Source organism: Eurytemora carolleeae, unplaced genomic scaffold, assembly GCF_000591075.1.
Source record: "Eurytemora carolleeae unplaced genomic scaffold, Eaff_2.0 scaffold45, whole genome shotgun sequence".
Taxonomy (NCBI): Eukaryota; Metazoa; Arthropoda; class Copepoda; order Calanoida; family Temoridae; genus Eurytemora; species Eurytemora carolleeae.
The window spans coordinates 582213-603551 of NW_019396182.1; the positions used below are offsets into that span (position 1 = coordinate 582213).

At 34.2% G+C, this 21339-nt stretch overlaps 2 protein-coding genes and 1 long non-coding RNA gene across 3 annotated transcripts; all 3 read right to left on the reverse strand.

Annotated features, from left to right (window-relative positions):
• Positions 1 to 32: 32 nt before the first annotated feature.
• LOC111697471 (uncharacterized) lies at positions 33 to 3297 on the reverse strand. Its single transcript, XR_002764293.1, has 3 exons — positions 3077 to 3297; positions 1014 to 1121; positions 33 to 75 (listed from the first exon to the last, which is right to left on the reverse strand). It is a non-coding gene; the product is annotated as an uncharacterized LOC111697471 (long non-coding RNA).
• A 9364-nt stretch (positions 3298 to 12661) lies between these two features.
• Positions 12662 to 15244, reverse strand: LOC111697466 (uncharacterized). Its single transcript, XM_023467488.1, has 2 exons — positions 13712 to 15244; positions 12662 to 13532 (listed from the first exon to the last, which is right to left on the reverse strand). Exons 1-2 carry the CDS (start codon positions 13837 to 13839, stop codon positions 13145 to 13147), a joined length of 516 nt encoding a protein of 171 aa, XP_023323256.1. The 5' UTR covers positions 13840 to 15244; the 3' UTR covers positions 12662 to 13144.
• An 84-nt stretch (positions 15245 to 15328) lies between these two features.
• On the reverse strand, positions 15329 to 17939 carry LOC111697465 (uncharacterized). The gene is made up of 2 exons (XM_023467487.1): positions 17418 to 17939; positions 15329 to 16197 (listed from the first exon to the last, which is right to left on the reverse strand). Exons 1-2 carry the CDS (start codon positions 17907 to 17909, stop codon positions 15583 to 15585), a joined length of 1107 nt encoding a protein of 368 aa, XP_023323255.1. The 5' UTR covers positions 17910 to 17939; the 3' UTR covers positions 15329 to 15582.
• Between the last annotated feature and the right edge of the window lie 3400 nt (positions 17940 to 21339).

The window sequence follows — 21339 nt, forward strand, 5'->3', positions numbered from 1 at the left end:
GGGTACATAAAAGAATAAGGAATGGGTGTGCTCCAAGGTTACCAAGCATACAGTTTACAGGCAGAGCGATCAGACCTTACAAGTTACAAATATTGTTTATTCAACATTGTTTTGTAATTTTTGTATAATAGATTTTAAGCAGTCTTTATCATTTTCAGAAATATCAAATCCTTGTAAAATCTTACAATTGTATTTTATAAAAGATTTTTGTATTTATATTTAATTTTTTACAAAAGGTTTCCGCCAGCTCCATTTAAGATGGTTATCTATCTATAGATTACTTGTCTGTTTGTTTGTCCGTTTGTATCCAATTAACGTCAAAACGGTTGAACCGATCGGGCCCAAATTTTGTGTGGGACCTTATATGGCCCCAAGGGAGGTTTATGGATTTTAAAAATTGGACAATAAATTCCTGAAAAAGAATTTATTTTTTAATTCGACAGAAAAAGTCGACAGAATTTGAAAATGATTTGAAATGGAACAGCAGTTGAAAGCTAAAATTATTTACAGGAAAGGGGGTGCGAAGCGTCCTAAAAGCATATTGAGAACTATATTTTATTTAGTTTATAAAGGTTGTCCCAATAAACATGGAAATTGAGAAACAACTTGATAATTGTCTACGATTTCACGCTAGTACTGTATCAAAATAAGGCTTTTACGTCTTATGAGCTTTCCAAAATGTGGGCTACCTTCTATTTCTTATTTTTTAGTAAATTAATAACTAACTGTAGAAGTCGACGATTAATTCCCATGTTTATTAGGTCATCCTGTACAATTCAATAAAGTTTTCAGAATTGTCAAAAATGTATAACATAATGGACTTTTTCCAACATGGGAACTATATTATTACATTATTATTATTTTTTTATATTTATTACACAAAAAGAAAATTAGTTTTTTATAACAGAAAAATAATGAAATTGCATTTTTCGCTTAAAATATATCGTCTGAACACTTCAGGCAATATAAAACTTTTTAAAAAAATTCTTAACGTTTTGCAGTACTCTACTTACCTAGTGCTAAAAGTGTGTACACCATATAATGTTGTACAGTGACCCACCAGGGCTGAAATACACTTTCAGCTTCAGTACTAGCAATCGCCTTAGTTATTACATCCCTTCCTACCAAAAATAGTAAAATAATCTGAATGGTAACAATTTTGATACGGCTATCAATATTAATATGATAATTAACATGATAATATTATAATGGTGGTAATAGGGTTTCCAATCGCAAAACTTTTGCGCAATTTTTGCGGAACGAAACGCAAAATTTTTTTTTCTTTGCGCATCAGTTTTGCGCGAAAAAACAACAATTTGCACAATCATTCGCAAAAGTCATTTCAAGCAAACTTGCTCTATTCCGCTTTTGCGAAACTCAAGTTTTGCGCAATTCCGCAACTAGAGTTTTGCGCAATTCCGCAATTTCGTAAAAATCAAACGGTTGGTGACAGTGTGTGTGTTTCTTAGAATTCAATTCTGGAAAAATCTTGTTTTGGAATGTCTTCCTATTGGTCACTTTTACATAATTGACCAACAGTTAAGAACAATTTTAGTTTTGGACATGCATATTTCCTAAAAGTGGATTCTTCAGGCATTGGTTACTTTCTTGCATTATTTTATATGAGATTAAAAAGATTTCAGAGATTAAAAAAATTTAAGAATATAATTCATACTTGATTAGGCAAAGCTTTTAAGGGTCACTTGAAATTATTTAATAGGATTAAAATATTGCCAAGTTTCTCTAATTTCTATTTTATTAATTTTGGTCCCATAATTTAAACTTTTTGTAACTGGAAGTAACCAATTGAGTGTAGTATAATCGTTATCATACTCGTATGTTAATATTTTTTTATGTTTGAAATAAATCTTCAGTTGTTTAATTCTAAGCTTAGAATATCAATTTTTGACAATTTGCCTAAAAAGTTACATTTTGCGTAAAACTTGCGGTTTTGCGCAAATTGCGGAAAAAATATTGCGCAAAACTAAAATTTCGTTTCATGCGCAACTTTCGCAAAAAATTATATTTAAAATTTCAATAAGATTAATTAATTAATTACTCTAAAAATTACATCAATTAAAAGTACGTTGCTTCTGAACTTGAAATATTAGCTGAGATTTCCTCAACTTGATAAAAACAAATAATTAAAATAAAACAACTTAAAGAAGTTCATAATAAGATTTTGATTCTACTGGAGACCACCGGAGGGAATTCATTTTCACTTGAGGGGTTTGAAAAGTCACTTTTTTCAATTTGAAACTTTACGCATGGTGATTTATAATTCCACTGGAGGGATTCAGATATCTTGCCAGGGGGTTTATAATTCCACCACTGGAGGGATTAAGCTATCCTTCCTAGGGGTTTATAATTCCACTGGAGGGATTCAGATATCCTTCCAAGGGGTTTATAGTTCAACTGGAGGGATTCAGATATCCTTCCAAGGGGTTTATAATTCCACTGAAGGGATTCAGATATCTTTCCAGGGGGTTTATAATTCCACTGGAGGCATTCAGATATCCTTCCTAGGGGTTTATAATTCTACTGGAGGGATTCAGATATCTTTCCAAGGGGTTTATAGTTCCACAGGAGGGATTCAGATATCTTTCCAGGGGGTTTATAATTCCACTGAAGGCATTCAGATATCCTTCCTAGGGGTTTATAATTCCACTGGAGGGATTCAGATATCCTTCCAAGGGGTTTATAGCTCCACTGGAGGGATCTAGATATCTTTCCAGGGGGTTTATAATTCCACTGAAGGCATTCAGATATCCTTCCTAGGGGTTTATAATTCACTGAAGGGTTCAGATATCCTTCCTGGGGGTTCATAATTTCACTGGAGGGATTCAGATATCCTTCTTAGGGATTATAATTGCACTGGAGGGATTTAGATATCCTTCCTAGATATTTGAAAGATATTTGAATCCCTCCAGTGGAATATAAATCACCCTGCCTAAAGTTTTAAATTGTGAAAAGCACTTTTTTCAGACCCCCCCCCCCCCAGTGAAAATGAATTCCCTCCGGTGGTCTCCAGTGGGGTCAAAATCTGACTACGAACTTCCGTGACTCCTAAAACTACCTATATCCATTGTTATTCCTTCTTCGAACTGTATTCAGCTGGTTTTATATTTTTCACTTTGTCTGATCTAAACAATCTACACATTTTAATATTTCAATACACTGGTCAGACTCAGAGCACGGAAACTGACATGTCTTGAAAAGTGCGCACTCTTATATCAGGCTCTTTAATCGCGCGCCTAACATTCATATAATTAGTATACAGCTTGGAAAGAACAAGATACAGGGTATGACCAGCTTGTAATTGATACGGTTATATCCACAATATGTCAATACAATTATTTTCAAGGTATATTTTTAGCTCATACTTGCTTAGATACAGGTATTCTAATCAAACATAAGATACAGGTGTTCTAATCAAACCTGAGATCTTTAATTTACAATTTTCCATGAATAATAATTTTTTTAAGTTTAAAACGTTGATACTTACTTACCTTCTTTAAACTTTTTATAAAGGTTTACCAATATAAGAGATGTATTAGAATTTCCAAATTATCTGAAACATTTGGGGTCCATTAATAATTTTGTTATTCCTTGCATACACAAAAATCTTTAGGAGACGAATTTGTTGTCCCTGCTTTCTTTATCTTTTATTTCTGTTAAATAAAAAGGCGTTTTCAAAAATGTTCCAACGCATCAAAGCTTTGTCTAATAAAGAGATAATGAGATATTTATCTTTGAATTGATCATTTTCTGCGTAAAAGCGGCATGCGGATTTATGCTGCAGAAGCAATGGAGGAAATTGTCATAACAAAACACACACAAAAACAACAATATCTTCCACGTTATTGATCAGATAAAGGCAAAGAGAAAAGAATATATATTAGAGTGGAATTTAGACAATCCCTCGGTATGAATTTTGTCAGTCCCTTTCAGCCTGAAAGGGAGTTAAAAGTGTACAAATCATGTAAATGTTCACAAATTATATGCAGTAGAGTACATTAATATAGTATGTTCCCTAGACTATCTATTTCAATTTAGAATTTGTTAAAGCTGTTAAATAAACTTTTTAAAATGAATTAGGTGAATGAAAAATATCATTTGATTTATAGTTATAACGGAAAATCATCGTTTGTAAAGTGAAATGCATAGAGTCTATGTGAAATGATCATTGGCCAATTATGAAACCAGCCTATTTCATAATTTGGTTTTCTTTTAATATTAATTTTAGATTTTCTATAAAATGATGTTCCAGGGCCCAAAAGGTTTTATAGCACAAATATGTTAAGTACACCTGCAGTGTGGCAACAGTACAACAAAATGGCCGTTTTACACTTTTGTCTAGTAAATTCCACTCTAATATATATTCTATTCTCTTTGGATAAAGGTCTAAATGGTGTAGGGTTATGAAAACGACTGAAGACATAACAATGACATTCTCTTTTTCAGTAGCTCTCACACCCAAGGTCTACAAAGAGAATTCTTGTCTGCAATATCATTCCAATTTTTAAATTTTTTGAGGCACATTATCAAGAGTGATTTGTTCATTACACGGTTTTACAACCAAAATAAAAATCTTCTTTTATTTGTTTGGGTATTTGCTTTCGCCATGCATTAACCAGATTAAAACCGTAAGTTATGAGTTTAAACTAACTCTTTTTCGATCTAAGAGGCTTATTTTACAAAAAAAAATCTTAAATCATGCTTTAAGATATTAATAAACCCAAAGGAATAGAAATCTAAATAGCTATAGGCTCTTCAATAAACAGTCTTTCATGAATAAGTGTGATCGTATCAGTCAAAATTGTAATCAAAGAAACTCATAAAATTTGGAAAAAAAATTTAAATTTAAAATTCTCCGTTTTTCACTTTTATCTTTATTTTTTTTATTTGAGCCTAATATTTCCCCTCCCTTCAACCTTTGAAAATGTACTTTTTGTATCGATTGCATCTGCAGATTTCTTTTGTATATTTGTCCATGGAAAAGGGGAGGACCGGGAAGGGGGATTTTGGGTATTTACATGGAAATCAAATCGATAAAATTCGATCATTGCATTTAAAACAAATTGTACCTTCCTGTACCTCCCGAAGATAGGTTTATTAATTTGGATAGAAAAAAATGAGTATTGAAAATTTACTCAATTTCAGTTTATTTATATAAAAACTTGAGCAGCATAATCTTTATTTTTGTCAAAAAATTTAAACCACATTTAGTCCACGTAGGTTGAAGATAATTGAAAAGTCGTCAACAAACTTCTATGCTTATTGGGGAAATGTTTGTATGTGATACATAAAGCTTTTATATTCTTTTTTTTTTAAACATGTTGACACCTTTGTGATAGTTTATAGGCAACTAGGTAAAGAAGCCTTTGGACTGGAACATTTTTAGTTTCTATTTAGTTTTTAGATTTTTGTTTATCATTGCAAATATGAATCATTCTTCAACGCTATTGGTGGAGATATAAACTCCGCTCCCCTATTGGAAGAAACCCCGAGACAAGTGGAGATAAATGGGTTGCTGAGTGAATGGTTTGGTTTGGTTGGGTTGGGTTTTGTAAAGAGTACAGGATTACTTAGCATTTTGTATGCTTTACTTCTTAACAAACTTTATCAATTCAAAAGGGCCTTGCCGGATACCCAAGTGGTGCCCATTAATTAACATTCACCTGATCAATAAAACTTCTGACAATTTTCTCTCTTTTTTCTGTGTTTCCAGTGGCGGACATAAGGGGGGTTATTGGGGTTATTTAAATTAAAAATATTTACCCCCCCTACAGAATCCTTATTTACGCCCCTGTACATCATGATATTTTTCTAGGGGGGGGTAAAAAAATTTCTAGGGGGGGTAAAAAAAATTCGGCGCGCTTCGCGCGTCAAATTAAAAATATTTACCCCCCCTACAGAATCCTTATGTCCGCCCCTGTGTGTTTCCATTTTTCCTTTCCGATTTGTCTATGTCTAAGTGCTTGAAAAGCATGCTTTGAGTTCAATTGATAGAAAAATAAAGAGATTTATAGACATTTCCGCTGAATTTATTTGGAATTTAATACTATACACCCATTTATAAACGCTTATCTGAAAATATTATGTAGATAACCATGTCTTCTTCTAATTATTTACAGGGAAATTAAAGGAATTTTACTTTACCAAGGGTTTCTAAGATTAATTTTGTCTAAAAAAACATCCAGAGCGCAGCAAGGGTGTTTTGTTGACAAAATTTGTGGAGGGAACCCGTACGTGGTTAAGTAAAATTTTAATTTCCCGAAAAAGTTGTTGTACACAATTTTATCGTCACGAACGGAATGCGAGAAAATCCAAAATTATCGGCGAAAACAAAATAATTTTTCGAAAAATGCGAAATTTTCAAGAAACGAAATCCCCATTTTGCTGGAAACACTAGACTTTTAGTCAAATGCTTCAAAGAACAATCCGACCATTTTACTTTCAGCTTAATTTCATTTCAAATATATCAATACAATAAAGACGAATTTGTATTTCAATTTTGATTTCTTCCTAGCTTTTAAACAAAAGAAACATTTACAACACTTAAACAAAGAGAAGTTGTTAATTAGCATCATCTCTTTGTTTACTTGTACATAAACTTTGAATATTTTGAAAAATGCTTGCTAGGAATCAAAGCCTTATTTTTAAAATATCTTTCTTTATTGCATTGATTTCATCACCGACCTTCACCATGTTTATAAATTAAACCGTGACGTAATGCAGACGACTTTTAACAACAATATCTGAGTGTAAGTTTCAAAAGTATTGATCTCGTTTTGTGTTATACATTTAATTTTGTATGTATGGTATGTGTAATCGTATTTTGAATTTATTTTGACCAAAATCATCGATTGTCGCTAATTTTATTTCTATCCGATAACTTTCTAAAGAAATTCTTAAATCCATCGATCCCTCTTACCTCAACCTATCTTTTGTCCATTGAACCTCTAAAACTAGTAAAATCTCTGTAGTCTATGTAGTCTCTGTAGTTTCGAATTCGATATCGTCTTTGTTATGAATTAGCATTGTAATACCTAATTTCAAACGCCATAATATTATTATGTCTACTAGAGTTTATTTTTTGAAAAGGGTAAAAGACTGTAAAGTTTACTCTGTTAGTATAATGTAATTTACTTGTTTTACTAAGTACAACTGTATGCAGTCAAAACATAAACAAACAAAATGTGAGCATAGCAGACGAAACTCTTACAGATTACAGCTTTCTCTGTAGGTATCACTATACTAAATCAAAGAATTATTTTAAAAAAAGACGACATCGAATTCGTCACTGAATTCCCATGTTTATTGGGACACCCTGTAGGTAGACTCTGTAGTTTCTGTAGTTTCTGTAGTCTCTGTAGTCTATATAGTTTCTGTAATCTATGTAGACCCTGTAGTCTCTGTAGTTTCTGTAGTCTCTGTAGTTTTTGTAGTCTATGTAGACTCTTTAATTTCTGTAGTTTATGTAGTCTCTGTAGTTTCTGTATACTCTAAAGTCTCTGTAGTCTATAAAGTCTCTGTAATCTATGTAGACCCTGTAGTCTCTGTAGTTTCTGTAGTTTCTGTAGTCTGTAGTCTATGTAGATTCTGTAGTTTCTGTAGTTTCTGTAGTCTCTGTAGTTTCTGTATACTCTGTAGTCTCTGTAGTTTCTGTAGTCTCTGTAATCTCAGTAGTCTCTGTAGTATCTATAGTCTCTGTAGTCTCTGTAGTCTCTGTAGTCTCTATAGTCTCTGTAGTTTCTTTAATCTCTGTAGTTTCTGTAGTTTCTGTAGTCTCTGTAGTTTCTGTATACTTTGTAGTCTCTGTAGTGTCTGTAGTCTCTGTAATCTCTGTAGTCTCTGTAGACTCTGTAGTTTCTGTATACTCTGTAGTCTCTGTAGTCTCTGTAGTGTCTGTAGTCTCTGTAATCTATGTAGACCCTGTAGTCTCTGTAGTTTCTTTAGTATACTCAGTAGGTTCTGTAGTCTATGTAGACTCTGTAGTCTCTTTGGTCTATGTAGACTCTGTAGTCAAAGTAGTTTCTGTAGTTTCTGCAGTTTCTGTAGTCTATGTAGTTTCTGTAGTCTCTGTAGTCTCTGTAATTTCTGTGGTCTCTGTAGTTTCTGTAGTCTCTGTAGTTTCTTTAGTCTATGTAGTTTCTGTAGTCTATGTAGTTTCTGTAGTTTCTGTAGTCTCTGTAGTTTCTGTTTACTCTGTAGTCTCTGTAGTTTCTGTAGTCTCTGTAGTTTCTGTAGTCTATGTAGTTTCTGTAGTCTCTGTAGTTTCTGTAGTCTCTGTAGTCTCTGTAGTCTCTGTAGTCTTTGTAGACTATGTAGTCCCTGTAATCTATGTAGTGTCTTTAGTCTCTGTAGTCTCTGTAGTCTATGTAGTCTTTGTAGTCTCTGTTGTCTCTGTAGTCTCTGTAGTCTCTTTAGGTTCTGTATTCGTTGCAGTCTCTGTAGTCTTTGTATCCTTTGTAGTCTCTGTAGTCTCTTTAGGTTCTTTAGTCTCTGTAGTCTATGTAAGATAAGATAAGATAAGATAAAGTTTATTGCTAAAATAAATGTATCTGTATACAGATAGAGTTTACAATTACAAATTGATGATTGTATTAACAGTACAAGTATAAAGCAATTAGGTGGAAAATAGCTCTTGGCTGTTTTGATTATTTTTTCCACCTAATTTTAGTAATAATAACAAAATATTTCAATTAAATAGATTTAAGGAGAACGATTAGAGATCAGGGTGCAAATTTATCATATGCAAAATAATTTATACATTAATTCGAATAACTAGAGTTTAAAGTAATTTTCTGACATGTACACAACAAATATCAAAGCATATTAAAACATATCTAAGTAGTTTTACATGAATAGCAATTCGGTTTATAACACATTGTCCTATAATTTTCAAAAAGAGAATTTAGTAGTCTATTTTTAAATATACTTAAGGAGTTAAGAGGCAGGTTATTCCACATCTTAAGAAGAGAGCTTGATGGTAAGTATTGTAATGAGCACATTTTGAGAATGTCAAGTTGATAGTTAAGAGATCTTTCAAAGGTTCCAAGCTTTTTCAATATATTTTCAATAATCTTTTTGTAATCTTTTTAGTGAATGTAGTCTCTGTAGTCTATGTAGTCTCTGTAGTCTTTTTAGTGACTGTAGTCTCTGTAGTCACTGTGTTCTATATAGTCTCTGAAGTTTCTGTAGTCTCTGTAGTCTATATAGTCTCTGTATTCTATATAGTCTCTGTAGTCTCTGTAGTTTCTGTAGTCTCTGTAGTCTCTCCATAGGAGTCTAACAATTCAACCGTACGAGTTAGGACCCAACCTCCTTCAAAATTTTCCACATTCGTCGTTACTAAATATAACCCTCCTAAGTAAACATTAAAAGCTTTTCAATGCTATGGTTTCAATGTAACCAAAAACCAGGGGAGCAAAGTTCCTTTTCTCTCATATACTTAAAACTGATCACATTTTAAAATAAAAATTACAACATTTCTTCCGTAAAAAACGATAATCATGTTGTAAAAAAATAGAGCATAAATTTTCTAAAAGTTAATAAATAAGTTCACCATATCACAATTTTTCTCCGAAACCTTAAAACTAGAGCGCTCAAACTTCTAAACTTCTTCACTTTTTCAACTTTAATATTCATAATTAAACATATATTGCAACAAAAAACTTGCCTAGTGTAGGGTAGAGGAAGGTCATATGGCTGGTTAGAAATCAAAAAAAAGTTCATAAGTTTTTTTATCATTTCAGTAATAGGTCTAATTTTTTTTTGAGCTTTCATATATCTCAACTCATAGGGCAAAAGCATATAGGGGTTGGAACTTGAGGAATCCATAACCCCCCAGTTTTTTGTTTCAAAACGGAAAACAAATTTTTACAGTTTTTTTGTTTTAAAAACGGAAATTTGTTTTTAGTTTTTTTTTTAATTTTAAGTGGAACACAATTTTTTCAGTGTTTTGTTTTTTAGATAATAACTAATCTCTTATATATCTATTGACTGATGACTGATAATTTTTCCACAACAAAAAGACCATTTAATTTTAAAGTTTCTTCCGAGTTTCACAACTTTTTAAATTTAATATTGTAGTGAAGGCGATTATTTCAATATGATAAATACAACTTTTTTATTTAAGTTTTAAATGTTGAAAAGCTTTTTTCAAATTACAATTTTACAAGAAAATAAAATGAAGCCTTTTAAATTTACAGTTTATTTTTGTTTCCATGTTTTTGTGTATTTATGATGTTTAAAATATTAAAAGTTGTCTTCATTTAATTGATATAATCGCCTACTACCATTTTACAAATAAAACTTTTTTTCTATTTCTATTTTTTTAAGATTAGAAAAAAATCAAACGAAATGAGTCATTTACAAACGATAACAAACAAATTGAGGAAAAAAACGAACCACCCATCTCTGGTTACTTGAAATCCCCTCTTCAGTCTCTTAAAAAAATGTTGGTAAATTTGGTAAAACAGCAATTAAAAGTATTTATGTCTCTCAAGAATTCAACACGTAGTAGTGTATTGGGGGGGGGGATTGGGGGGGATTAGTCATTGCCCCCCTCGCCTTCTTTATTGTCTGGTTCTAATGTATAATATTTGTCATTTCTGATAAGACATCAGAATCGAAATAGTTTTCCCCTGATTTCAGAATGTTTAAAATGGTAACTAGGTAAATTTTAGCTTGCCGTTGTTACTTCCCCCGGCCCAGTTCCAGTTAAGTTTGAGCCGGCAGCATGATAAATACACTTTCCTGCATTTTTAAAAGGCATTTATAAGTATACATGGTGTACTTACTATAATTACTATTCTTACTATTCTTCAAAGTCTATCGTTCATGATATCAAAAAATGGGTCTGAAAACACGTTAATTTCACATAAACCAGGCAAAAACTGATTCACGAATGAACTAGATGAACTATGGCAATACATTCAATTGATGTAAAAAATAAAGTTTCCAGCATTTAGCGACATGAGAAACCTCTTTTGAAACATATATTAATAATTTGAAGAAAAAAGTTCAATCCTTACTACTCGATGCATACTATTGTTTACCTTGAAGATTTACTCAATTTTGTTTTCTTCAGAATAATTTTGTAAAAAGATGATACTACTACAGTATCTGTTTCTGGCCTGGTCCCTAATATCCATGGTTTTTGCTGGAAACTTTTACAAGTCCCCTAGCGAGACAACTAGATCAGATAGGTATTGTTTAATACATGTATATTTTAGTCTAATCATTCCCTAGAAGAATTAAGTCAAGCTCAAATTGGCTAATCCCCATATCTATGCAACCTGACAGTGCAAACTTTTGTTATTTCAAACTTTGATTATTCAATTGATTATTGTATTTAACAGAACTCTGCAGTCTTCGACGTTGGATTACAAAGATATAAGGACTAGAAAAACAGAGTTTGAGGCTAAGACTCAATTCTTTGATTTCTCAGCTGAAACAAATCGTTTTCAAAAAAAATTAATTATGGTAATTTTTTCCAAAACTTAGAAAATGTCTAGAATATTGGCTTTTTTTTCAAATCGAATAAACGTAGATTTTTCTTTGACAAAAGCTTTTATATCTAACTAACCAGCAAATTCTTGAAACTTCTTGATAAATAGAATATTTCTGTCCAAAACTGTATAGCGCTACGAAACAAAATATTAAAGATTGGTCATAGCCGTATGTTTATATTATGAATGCATGTGAATTGATATTTTAAAAAAAAATTTGAATATATTTCTTGTTTTTTAATGATCTATTCAGAATTTCTTTTTATAAACGCCGCAGTTTTTTACGAAAAAATCCGCAAAATATCATAATCACTTGAATATCAGTCTCTTACAACGAACGGTTCCCTTAAACCCTGTGCTTGTTGTATTTAGCTGCAAGTTCCAGGGTGGGCTGTATATATTCGATAATTTTTCACATACACATACCTCGGTACTCAACAAATACGTAAAGGTTTAAAGAGCACCGATGTAAAAAGGGTATTAAAATTACCCTTCAACAACAAACTTAATGTTTAGAGCTCTTGATGATTACGATGATAATGTTCAAGAAGACGGTTCTTCAGGTTCTCTTTACAGGTAATATTTGCAGAGTTCTCTGGTTCTCTTTATAGGTAGTTTTTGTGGAGTTCTCTGGTTCCCTTTACAGGTAATATTTGTGGAGTTCTCTGGTTCCCTTTACAGGTAATATTTGTGGTGTTCTCTGGTTCCCTTTACAGGTAATATTTGTAGTTCTCTGGTTCCTTTTACAAATAAAAATTGTAGAGTTCTCTGGTTCTCTTTACAGGGAATATTTGTGGAGTTCTCTGGTTCCCTTTACATGTAAAATATTTGTAGAGTTCTCGGTTCTCTTTAAATGTAATTTGTTGTAGTTAAGAGTTAAAAGTCTTTTTTTACAAGTGATTTATAATATTACAGAAATAATAGTTTCCTTTTAAAGGAAATTTATTGTATTAAAGAGGGAACAGGTTTTGTTTCGCTACTTAGCGATTTCCCTAAAGACCTAATATATATACCGTGCGGTATTTCTCAAGATTGGATTGTAAGCCTTCCTCCTCTCAACGCTCTCCATAACAAAGGATAATAATAAGGTTCCGAACGTTTATTTCTCCAAGACTTCAATCTAAATAAGTTTAATAAGCCCACAGAAAAAGCTTTGAGTGATAAATCATATGAATACAACAAATAATCCACTCAGGCATTAAAAAACTGTGGCAAGGAACCAACAAACACATTTACAAATATCAATCATAATATACTCAAATGATAGCATACATATATATAAGAAAATAATTACCGCAGTGATCCTAGAATTATAAGCACGGTTAGCACGGTTACACTTGCAAGACAAATAAACATATACTAAATACAGAAACTGTTCACTCTCACGCGAGAAATCTTGCGCCTGCGTAGTCAGTCTGTAAACAGCTCCTAAAACTAGTTTTTTCACAATACATTCTGTACAGATCCGCAGGGAGAACTCAGGAATTCACAGGGGCACCACATAGACTTCATACACGCAGCATGGCTCGCGTAACACTCGCCCAGCCAGGAACAAACGAAAAAGTTCTATCTGCACCCCGCGACTTGAACTTCCTGAACTTTGAATTCACGTACTCCTTCACGGCTTAAAACATCCTGACCTCCCAAGGAACATCCAACTCTAGATCCATCTCCTCAAGGAACGAAACCCTATCCGATCCTTCAATCCTCTCATCATAGGTAAGGGTTTGCTCCACAACTCTCCTGGAGAATCTCAAAACTGCGCTCATCCTCTTAGGAGAAGCAACCTCTTCTGTCCTCCCCTCCTCAGCCTCCAGGAACACATCATCCTCCTCACCCAGCATCACCACCTCCTCACAGCCATCCTCCTGCTGAGGCCCGGAGACACTCTCTCCGAACCCACTCCTATCTCTGGATGAACCAGGAGAAGGCTGGGACGAAGAGAGGCCAACCGGCTCCTCAACATTAGACTCAGCCACACTCTCCCTTGAGCTCCTCATCCTCAACCTCTTCAGAGCTTTCTCGGCCTGGGATTCTTCTTCCACTTTACTCCCAACCTCACCTTGGGAGTGAGTAGAGCAGGAACTTCTCCTTTCCATTCAGTTCGCTCCTCATACTCCCAGTCTGCTGAACGCCTGGTCTCTCCCCAAACCTTGGGAAACTGAGCAGGGATTAACATCCTCATCCTCTCCTCGGATTCTACGCTCCCCTCCGCTAACCATCTCTCCTTCACAGCCCTCCGGAAATCCTCCTTCGTCAGCAGTCTAGATAAATACATTTTCATAATTTTGATAACTTCTATCCAGATATCATCCATCATACCAGTGATTAAAATTATATGTGCTCTGTTTATTAAGATACCAGCCCCCCCCCTTCATGCAGTAAACCACTGTTTGCTCATTTCCCTTGGCCTTTAGCGAATACTTGAGAGTAACTTTAGAACCACTAATTCCCGTTACCCTCCCAAGTTTCCAATACACAGACTCCTTGGAGCAGCTAGAATCATTAAACACAAAGCACACAATATCATTAATCACTGGGGTTCGACCAGACTTCAACCATTTGTTAGGCCTCAAACTCAAAAAATGAAGGTTATCAATAAAACCCTGGTACCATTGTTGGTAAATAGTCCGGTTTCTTTCAAGAATCTTTGTGAAATTTGAGCTCATTTCCAAATCAATCCCACTTCCCTCCAAAGATCTATAATTGTTTCGCCCTAATTTCAACCTATTGGGGGTAATAATCTCATAACCCAGGGCAGTTTCATTTGACGTATTTCCTAAAGCTAGAGGGAGGTTATCTATTGAGTTGGGTATCCTAGAGAATAATGTATCCCACTGTAGGCAGGTCATGGGATGAGAACTATTCACTCCCATCTTCTCCATGGTTTCTCTGATAACCCTGATCCTTCTCTCAACTCTTCCCCTCTCAGAGTGCGCCTTAGCATTGGAAACAATTATCTTCATCCCAAGGTTGTCTTGTACCATCGCATCCAGATCCCTCACGGAGAATTTCGCGTACTGCAGAGCTTTGAGCTGAGTTCCATTATCCACATATACAAAACTAGGAACTCCATACCGGTTTGAATGTCTCTCCAGAGCTGCACATACATCTTGAGTTTCAATTCCTTCCAAAGCCATTATGTTAGTATCTCCAGTCAGCAGACATACTATTACTAACGCATAGATCTTGATAACCGTTCTGGACCTTTTATAAGTTTGACCTTTAAATCCGTAGCAAATATCCATCATACAAGAATGAAAACATGGAGCTAAAACTGTTCTTGCCTCAGGATGATTAGCTTGCCTCAGTTCCATGGTTTTCTTCTCTATCAATCTACATTTCACACAGTCTGCAATCACTCTCTTGACCAACCATCTCAAGCCTTTTACCACTCTCATCTTCCTGTGTATCTCCTTGACTGTGGTTTCCAGGGAAGCATGAACACTGGTTTTCATATGAACATACATCAGATAGAAATACAATACTGGAGAATCCGGGAGCACCACAGGAATCCTTCCCACTATGACATGCTTGTCCAAGAATCCCACTTGATCCAAATCTTGATCCCTGATCTGGTACTCAGGAGAAAGTCTTCCTTCATCATACACTCTTCCTTCATCTATTATGAATCTCTGCATCTCTGTAGGTTTTAACGTCCTCTTCACCCTTTCAGATTCCCAGGAAAAGAAATATTGCTCTGCTTTCTCAGTTTCATTCCTAGGGTCCCATCTGTGGTCTCCCAACACACAAATCCTGCACTTCTCATCTTGAATTAAATGTTTACTGTGGAGACAGCTGGTTTTCCATCCTTGCATATACCCTGTTATCCTCAGAGCTTTCATCCAACCGTGAAATACAGGATCTACTAGTAGCTCTGCTACACCCCTCCCCGCCCTGGCCGCCAAGGCTGCAAGAGCAAGAGGTGGTTCATCAACATCCTGGAGTTCTTCCTGGATTTCTTCCGAGTTTGTAGAGAATTCCTTCAAAAATGATTCTGGAAAGCACTCTTGTTGAACATTATCCGCTGTCTTCTTGTCTAGTTTGAGTTTCTTGTATGAAGTTATAGGCATCTCCTTTTGTCCTTCCTCATCCAAGGTAATCCTTCAATCCAGTATGATCCTTTGGAAACTGTTTCTATCCCTATATCATGCTCCTTTGTCAGTAAATCTGCCAGGTTCTGGGATCCATCTACATGAAATAAAACTTCTTCCGTTGTTCCGGTAGTCCATTCTAATAACCGTAGTATCGTCATGACTCTTTTGTACACAAATAGCCTCAACTTGATGGTTTCACTACTGCACCAGCTCAGGGCAATTGTTGAATCAGTTAAATAAATCACCTCTCCTACCTCCGATCCCAGAGAAGATTTAACCATGAAAGCCAATTCTGCGCACAGTAATATCGCTGATAACTCGTTCCTGGGGATGGTTTCCTTCATTAGTTTTGATTTAGCGGCTAGGAGAGAACACGACCAAATGCCTGGGCTGGTTTCCATCCCAGCATACACAGCCGCACCCCCTGCAAATTCCGCTGCATCTGCTAAACAAATCAGTCGAATTCTGGACTTCTCATCTCTTTTACTTGGTAAACAGAATCTTGGTATCATTATCTCAGGTAGGTTGACATAACTCTTGAGAATCTCTCTCCATTTCTCTTGATCTTCAGCTGGGAGGACCTTGTTAAACCCCAAAACTCGAGGTTTATGATATCAAGAAACCGTATTCATAAATGAATAAATTGCTACCTTGGACTCATCCTTGCGCCGCTAGAACGGAACTTATATGCTGCAAAATACTCGTCAGATCCTCTACATATCTTCTGTAAGATACAGCAATCAGCGTTCGTTCTAAATAATAAAATAAAGTCAAATAAATATTTAGAGTTTTATCTCTACAAAAAGGTTATCAGAAACATATAAATACGATCATTTACTAGTATACTAAATCACAATAAATCTTCAAGCCGGGCTTTGCTTCACATAGCGTCTCATTCTAAGGCTCAGATAGATTTTCGGTCCGAAGACTATTTCATTTACAAATAAGCCTCGGTTACCTCAAATTGCGTCACAATACTTCTAAAACCTTGACAAAAACCAACTCGTCTCCGTGCGTCTAATACATCCTTCTCAAACTTTAACACTTTGAACCTAATAAAAATTTAGGAAACAATAAATATCGAACTTTTAACCACCGCGCCTTATCTTGAAAATCAGGGGGTGTTTAACAGCTCTCACGGTAAAATGAAACTCATTCTAAACCCTCCGGTATTGGGCATATTTAAGTCGTCTTTACACAGAAGACAATCAATCAATCTCCTTAATCCCTTTTCAATAAGGATTCTCCGTTCACATAATGGTTCCCTTAAACCAATCCTTAGATAAGTCGGTACTGTATAAATGCATATCTGAAGGCCCCTGCTTGCTTTCTTATATAGAACTTAAATCATTCCGTCATATTTAAACTCTTCTAACTCCGTACTGCATATATTCAGACCCAGAGAAACTTGAACACTTCTGTCATAATCGTTCCTTCATAGTTTTACTCATATACTTTTTAAACCCGGAGAAAATTCTATATTATCTATGAGATTCAAATCTCTTTAGGTTCATTTCTCCACAGATACCTGGTTTCACAATCTTTACTCCGGGTCCTAAATAAGTAGGGTAACTTCTCATTTTTATCTCCGGAGAAGTCTATAGCCTCCAAACCCAACTCTTTCAGGTTCATTTCTCCGCAGAGATCAAGTTTTACAAAATCTTTACTCTGGGTCCTACTTAACTAGGATAACTGTTTATATTTAGCTCCGGAGACGTCTAGGTTTATAAACTCAATATTGGAGACTCCAGGTTCGTTACTCTGGAGAGAATACTCAGAACTTGAAACCCACAAAACAGACCTCATCCCATTCTTTCCCTTTCAATGAACTTGTTTGCAGCTTCATTTGGAGTTTTATTGGTTCAAAAAAACCACATGGATCAAATAATTCCGAAATCTTTCCGACTATCAGGCTCCTGGTTAGTTTGACTCCACTCAGTAGTTTCTCTGCATCTAATCTAGTCTTGACTGGTTCTGGGTTTGGTTTACGTTCTCCTCTAAGTTTCTTGTTCAGGTTCAGTTCTCCGATCCCTGGCGACAGTTCATCCTTCTCCGGGTCCCACTTGTACCCAAGTAATTTCATGGTTTCTCCATCCGTACTTGCCTTCTCTGATGGTTTTTCTCCTCTCCTTACGATAAACTTTAAAGAAAACCCTCCTCTCTTCAGAACTTCTTGCACCCCTTCTATCTGTTCTTCTCTTCTCTGCTTGGAATTCTCTCCAGATAATATATCATCCACATACCTATCCTCTCTCAAGCTTTTGTAGGCTCCTGGATATCTCTCTGCTAACATCTCCGTCAGTTTATCCAGCGCAAAACCTGCTTGTCCGGTTCTAGTTCCTCAACATAGGCAGGGTTCCACACTATGACTGGAACGCGGTTCATCGTCTTCTTCTTCTTATCTCGTTCAGAAAGGTTCTCTCTGTAAGCTGTCTGTGCACTGTATGTAGCACAGGTCCCAGGACGGCTATGTGCAGGGAGACTTATGTCTACTCTGCAGCGGTCCGGGATGTACTGATCCATCTGGCTTCCTGTTGGATTCAAGGGACTGTTCACTCATATATCAAACAATCCGGAATACAACATTGTTTGGATCTTTTGGTACCAAATAATATCAATACATATATTCAGTGTTAAAGTTTATAACCATCACAAAATATCAGTTCTAAAACATATAATACTAAAATTATTAGAAAAGAAAATTTTAATGAGGTTATGAAATGAAAAGAATTCTTAATCTAGAAAATTGACAAAAGATTCAAATTAAACAGATATTTTTATCCGTGTAACCAAAAAATACGATGAAAAGTTTTAATTTGACGTGAAAGGAAATTTTTTTTTTCTTTCAATTCTTTTTATCTGATTATGACATTGCAGGCCAGCTAGGCGAAATAGTTGTTTTCTTGCTAAATTAAATTGTTTAAATTTGCGCCCCTGGTTCTACATGTTAGGATTTATTTTGCTTTAGTATTTTCTTTACCTAAGACCATTGGTGCACAGTGCATATATGATTCTGCATGTTTTTATAGGACTTTTTAGAATCAAAAAGAAAGTATTAACCTTGCAATTAAGTAGGGTAGGGAGGTATAGCCGTATTTCCCTTAAATAAAAAACCCCAACCCTTATAGGCCTATGGTTAAAAAACGTTCCATGCATCTCATGACCCCAATATTTGCATGTAGGTTGTTTTTTTTCTTTTATACTTTTTTGTTAGATTTATTTAATATAAAAGTGACACTATTGATAATATTTCTTCTCTGATATATTGTGCCTGGGTATACAATGATTGATCTAGGGATAGGATAAATACAATAAAGCATAAAACTAAGTAATCCAAAGAGTGTGCATGCTCTTACACAAATAAAAGTTTAGTATTTTTCCAATTAATCCTTTTAAACTAAAGAGTAATATTGTTTATATACAATATACATGCAAGTTTAGGGCTAAAAAATGTATAGATTAATGTAATTTTGTAAAGCCAAAAATCAAGGGGTTGCGACATATTAAAGTCAACCCATTCTTAAAAAATTTATGAATTATGGAGAAATCTGTCTCTCAGGGAAAAAAATTCTAAATGTTTTCCTTAGTAAAGTTTATTTATGTATATTCATAAAAACTTCTGTTTGTTGTTAGCCTGGTTTTAAAAGCCTAAATTGATTCTTTTTTTTTTGGGGGGGGGGGAACACTCTAGACCAAGCTAGGTTTCCAAGCTTGTAATTAAATATACTCCTAAATGTCAAAAATATTGTCTTTATTTGTCATTTTAAAATAGCAAAGTCCCCCCCCCGCATATCCTGGTTTTCAAGTACCCTAGCAGAGATAGGGTTAAAGAAAATATCATTTTAAATGATTATAGCATTTTGTAATATAAATGCTTGTCGTTTATTTTTCTGAGACTTCATTCTAAGCTTTGATTCAAAATTGAATTTCAGGCACCTTACTATTTGTTTTATTGCACTATTGGCTTATTAAGGTAAAATGTTTGATTCGATCATGCTCGTTAAATTAATTTTTAAAATCCAAACTTTGAAAACTTGAACAATTCTTAACTTTAATAAATTTCCATAGTTTTCTGTAAAGTGAAAAGCAAGTTTGAAATTTAAAGTTCTCAAGCCATTCTAAAATTCTTTTGAATTACAACATTTTATTTTTGATCTATACGTTCGGCTTTTTAGAAATTATTCGTTCACGGTCTGACTTAAATAAAAAGTATAAAGTATCATTAACGAATTTACATTGTTCGTTTTTTTCGTTTGATTCGCAAATATATATTGTTTTGTATTATTCTATTGATTCTGTTTTGTTTGTTCATAATTCGTTAATTTGTCTAATCGACACCATCGTTCACGAACAAATTTGTTGATTTAGAAAAATATTGTTCGTTTTCCATTTCTAGACATTCAGATATTTTCAAACCAAAATTTGTACCAAAGAAAAGTAAATATTTTCATTTTCATTTTAATCTTTTATTTGGGTTTGGCCATTTCCAATCGGAATTCCGTTGCGGGGAATTGCGCGCAACTCTTCTCGTTTTACGCGGAATTACGCGGAAATTAGAGAGCCCGCAATTGAGCGAAAGTAAAATCCACTCACGTTGGAAACCCTGTAATGCATCCTGCTTATTTTGTTTGATTTTTCCTTTAACACTTCAAACAACTTAACAATTCTAAGATTACCATTTTTAAGATTATTTATCTTCAACTTTTCTAGAATTTTCTTTATCCTTTAAAACTCTAACTGAGTTCCTCCGAAGTTTAGCTAAGCCTAGAGTTCTATAAAATAAACACACTGCTACAATTTCCTTTTGATTTTAACAGTGTATCCCGTAAAGTTGTAAACACTAAACATGATTTATTTACACAATATTAATTCAATTAAAACAAAAGAGAATTCGACTCGTTATTTTAGGGTTTAAAATAAAACTGAACAAAACAACTTTTTCAGAAAATTTATCATACTAGCCTTAGAGGGCGCTTCGCGTCCATCTTCTAAATTAATTGTGAACATGTTCTCTTTGTGTACATCGTAAAACAAAACAAAAATAATTCGCGGATTTTCACAAAAAATTTCGTGGATTTTCAAAATTTTAAAAAATTTAATGAAGATCAAATTTTGATGGAGACAAATATTTAAAATTTTGATTAGTCATAAACCTTCCCTGGGGTCCCTAGATGTCCCACAAAAAATTTGAGCCCGATTGGTTCAGCCGTTTTGACGTTTATTGGATACAAACAAACAAACAGACATCTAAACAGACAAGCCAAATTTATATATAAATTTCAGAAGCCCTTAAAATATTGATAACAAACATCATTAAAGCATTGATAACAAACATCATTAAAACATTGATAACACATATTCTAATATTTGTCAACTAAAGAATTATAAAGATATTTCTAATATTTTTAAGACATCATTTTTACAATCATTTAGAAACTTCCCAAGTACATTCACAAAATAATTTAATAATTTATAGTTTAGTTAGACCCATAAAACTGTGGAATAGGAAGACGACTTTTTAAATTCAAGTTATTCTTTCAGATAATCCATATGAACATAAAACACAGCTTGTAGAGGATGAAATCCCCGAAAGAGGATTATGAAATCCGCAAAGGAGTTGTGTCGGATCCTGGAACCAGAGAAGACCTTCTCAACTTCCTCTCCTTTTATACACTCTTTATTTAATATGTATTTATATCTAGAAGCAATAAATGTACTTCTAA

Coding starts and splice junctions, on each gene's coding strand:
- LOC111697466 (XM_023467488.1), bottom strand. CDS start 13,839: ATGATGGATGATATCTGGATAGAAGTTATCAAAATTATGAAAATGTAT. Junction 13,533..13,711: donor GAGGGGAGCGTAGAATCCGA/GGAGAGGATGAG, acceptor CGAGAAAGCTCT/GAAGAGGTTGAGGATGAGGA.
- LOC111697465 (XM_023467487.1), bottom strand. CDS start 17,909: ATGTTAGCAGAGAGATATCCAGGAGCCTACAAAAGCTTGAGAGAGGAT. Junction 16,198..17,417: donor AAGGGAAAGAATGGGATGAG/GTCTGTTTTGTG, acceptor GGGTTTAACAAG/GTCCTCCCAGCTGAAGATCA.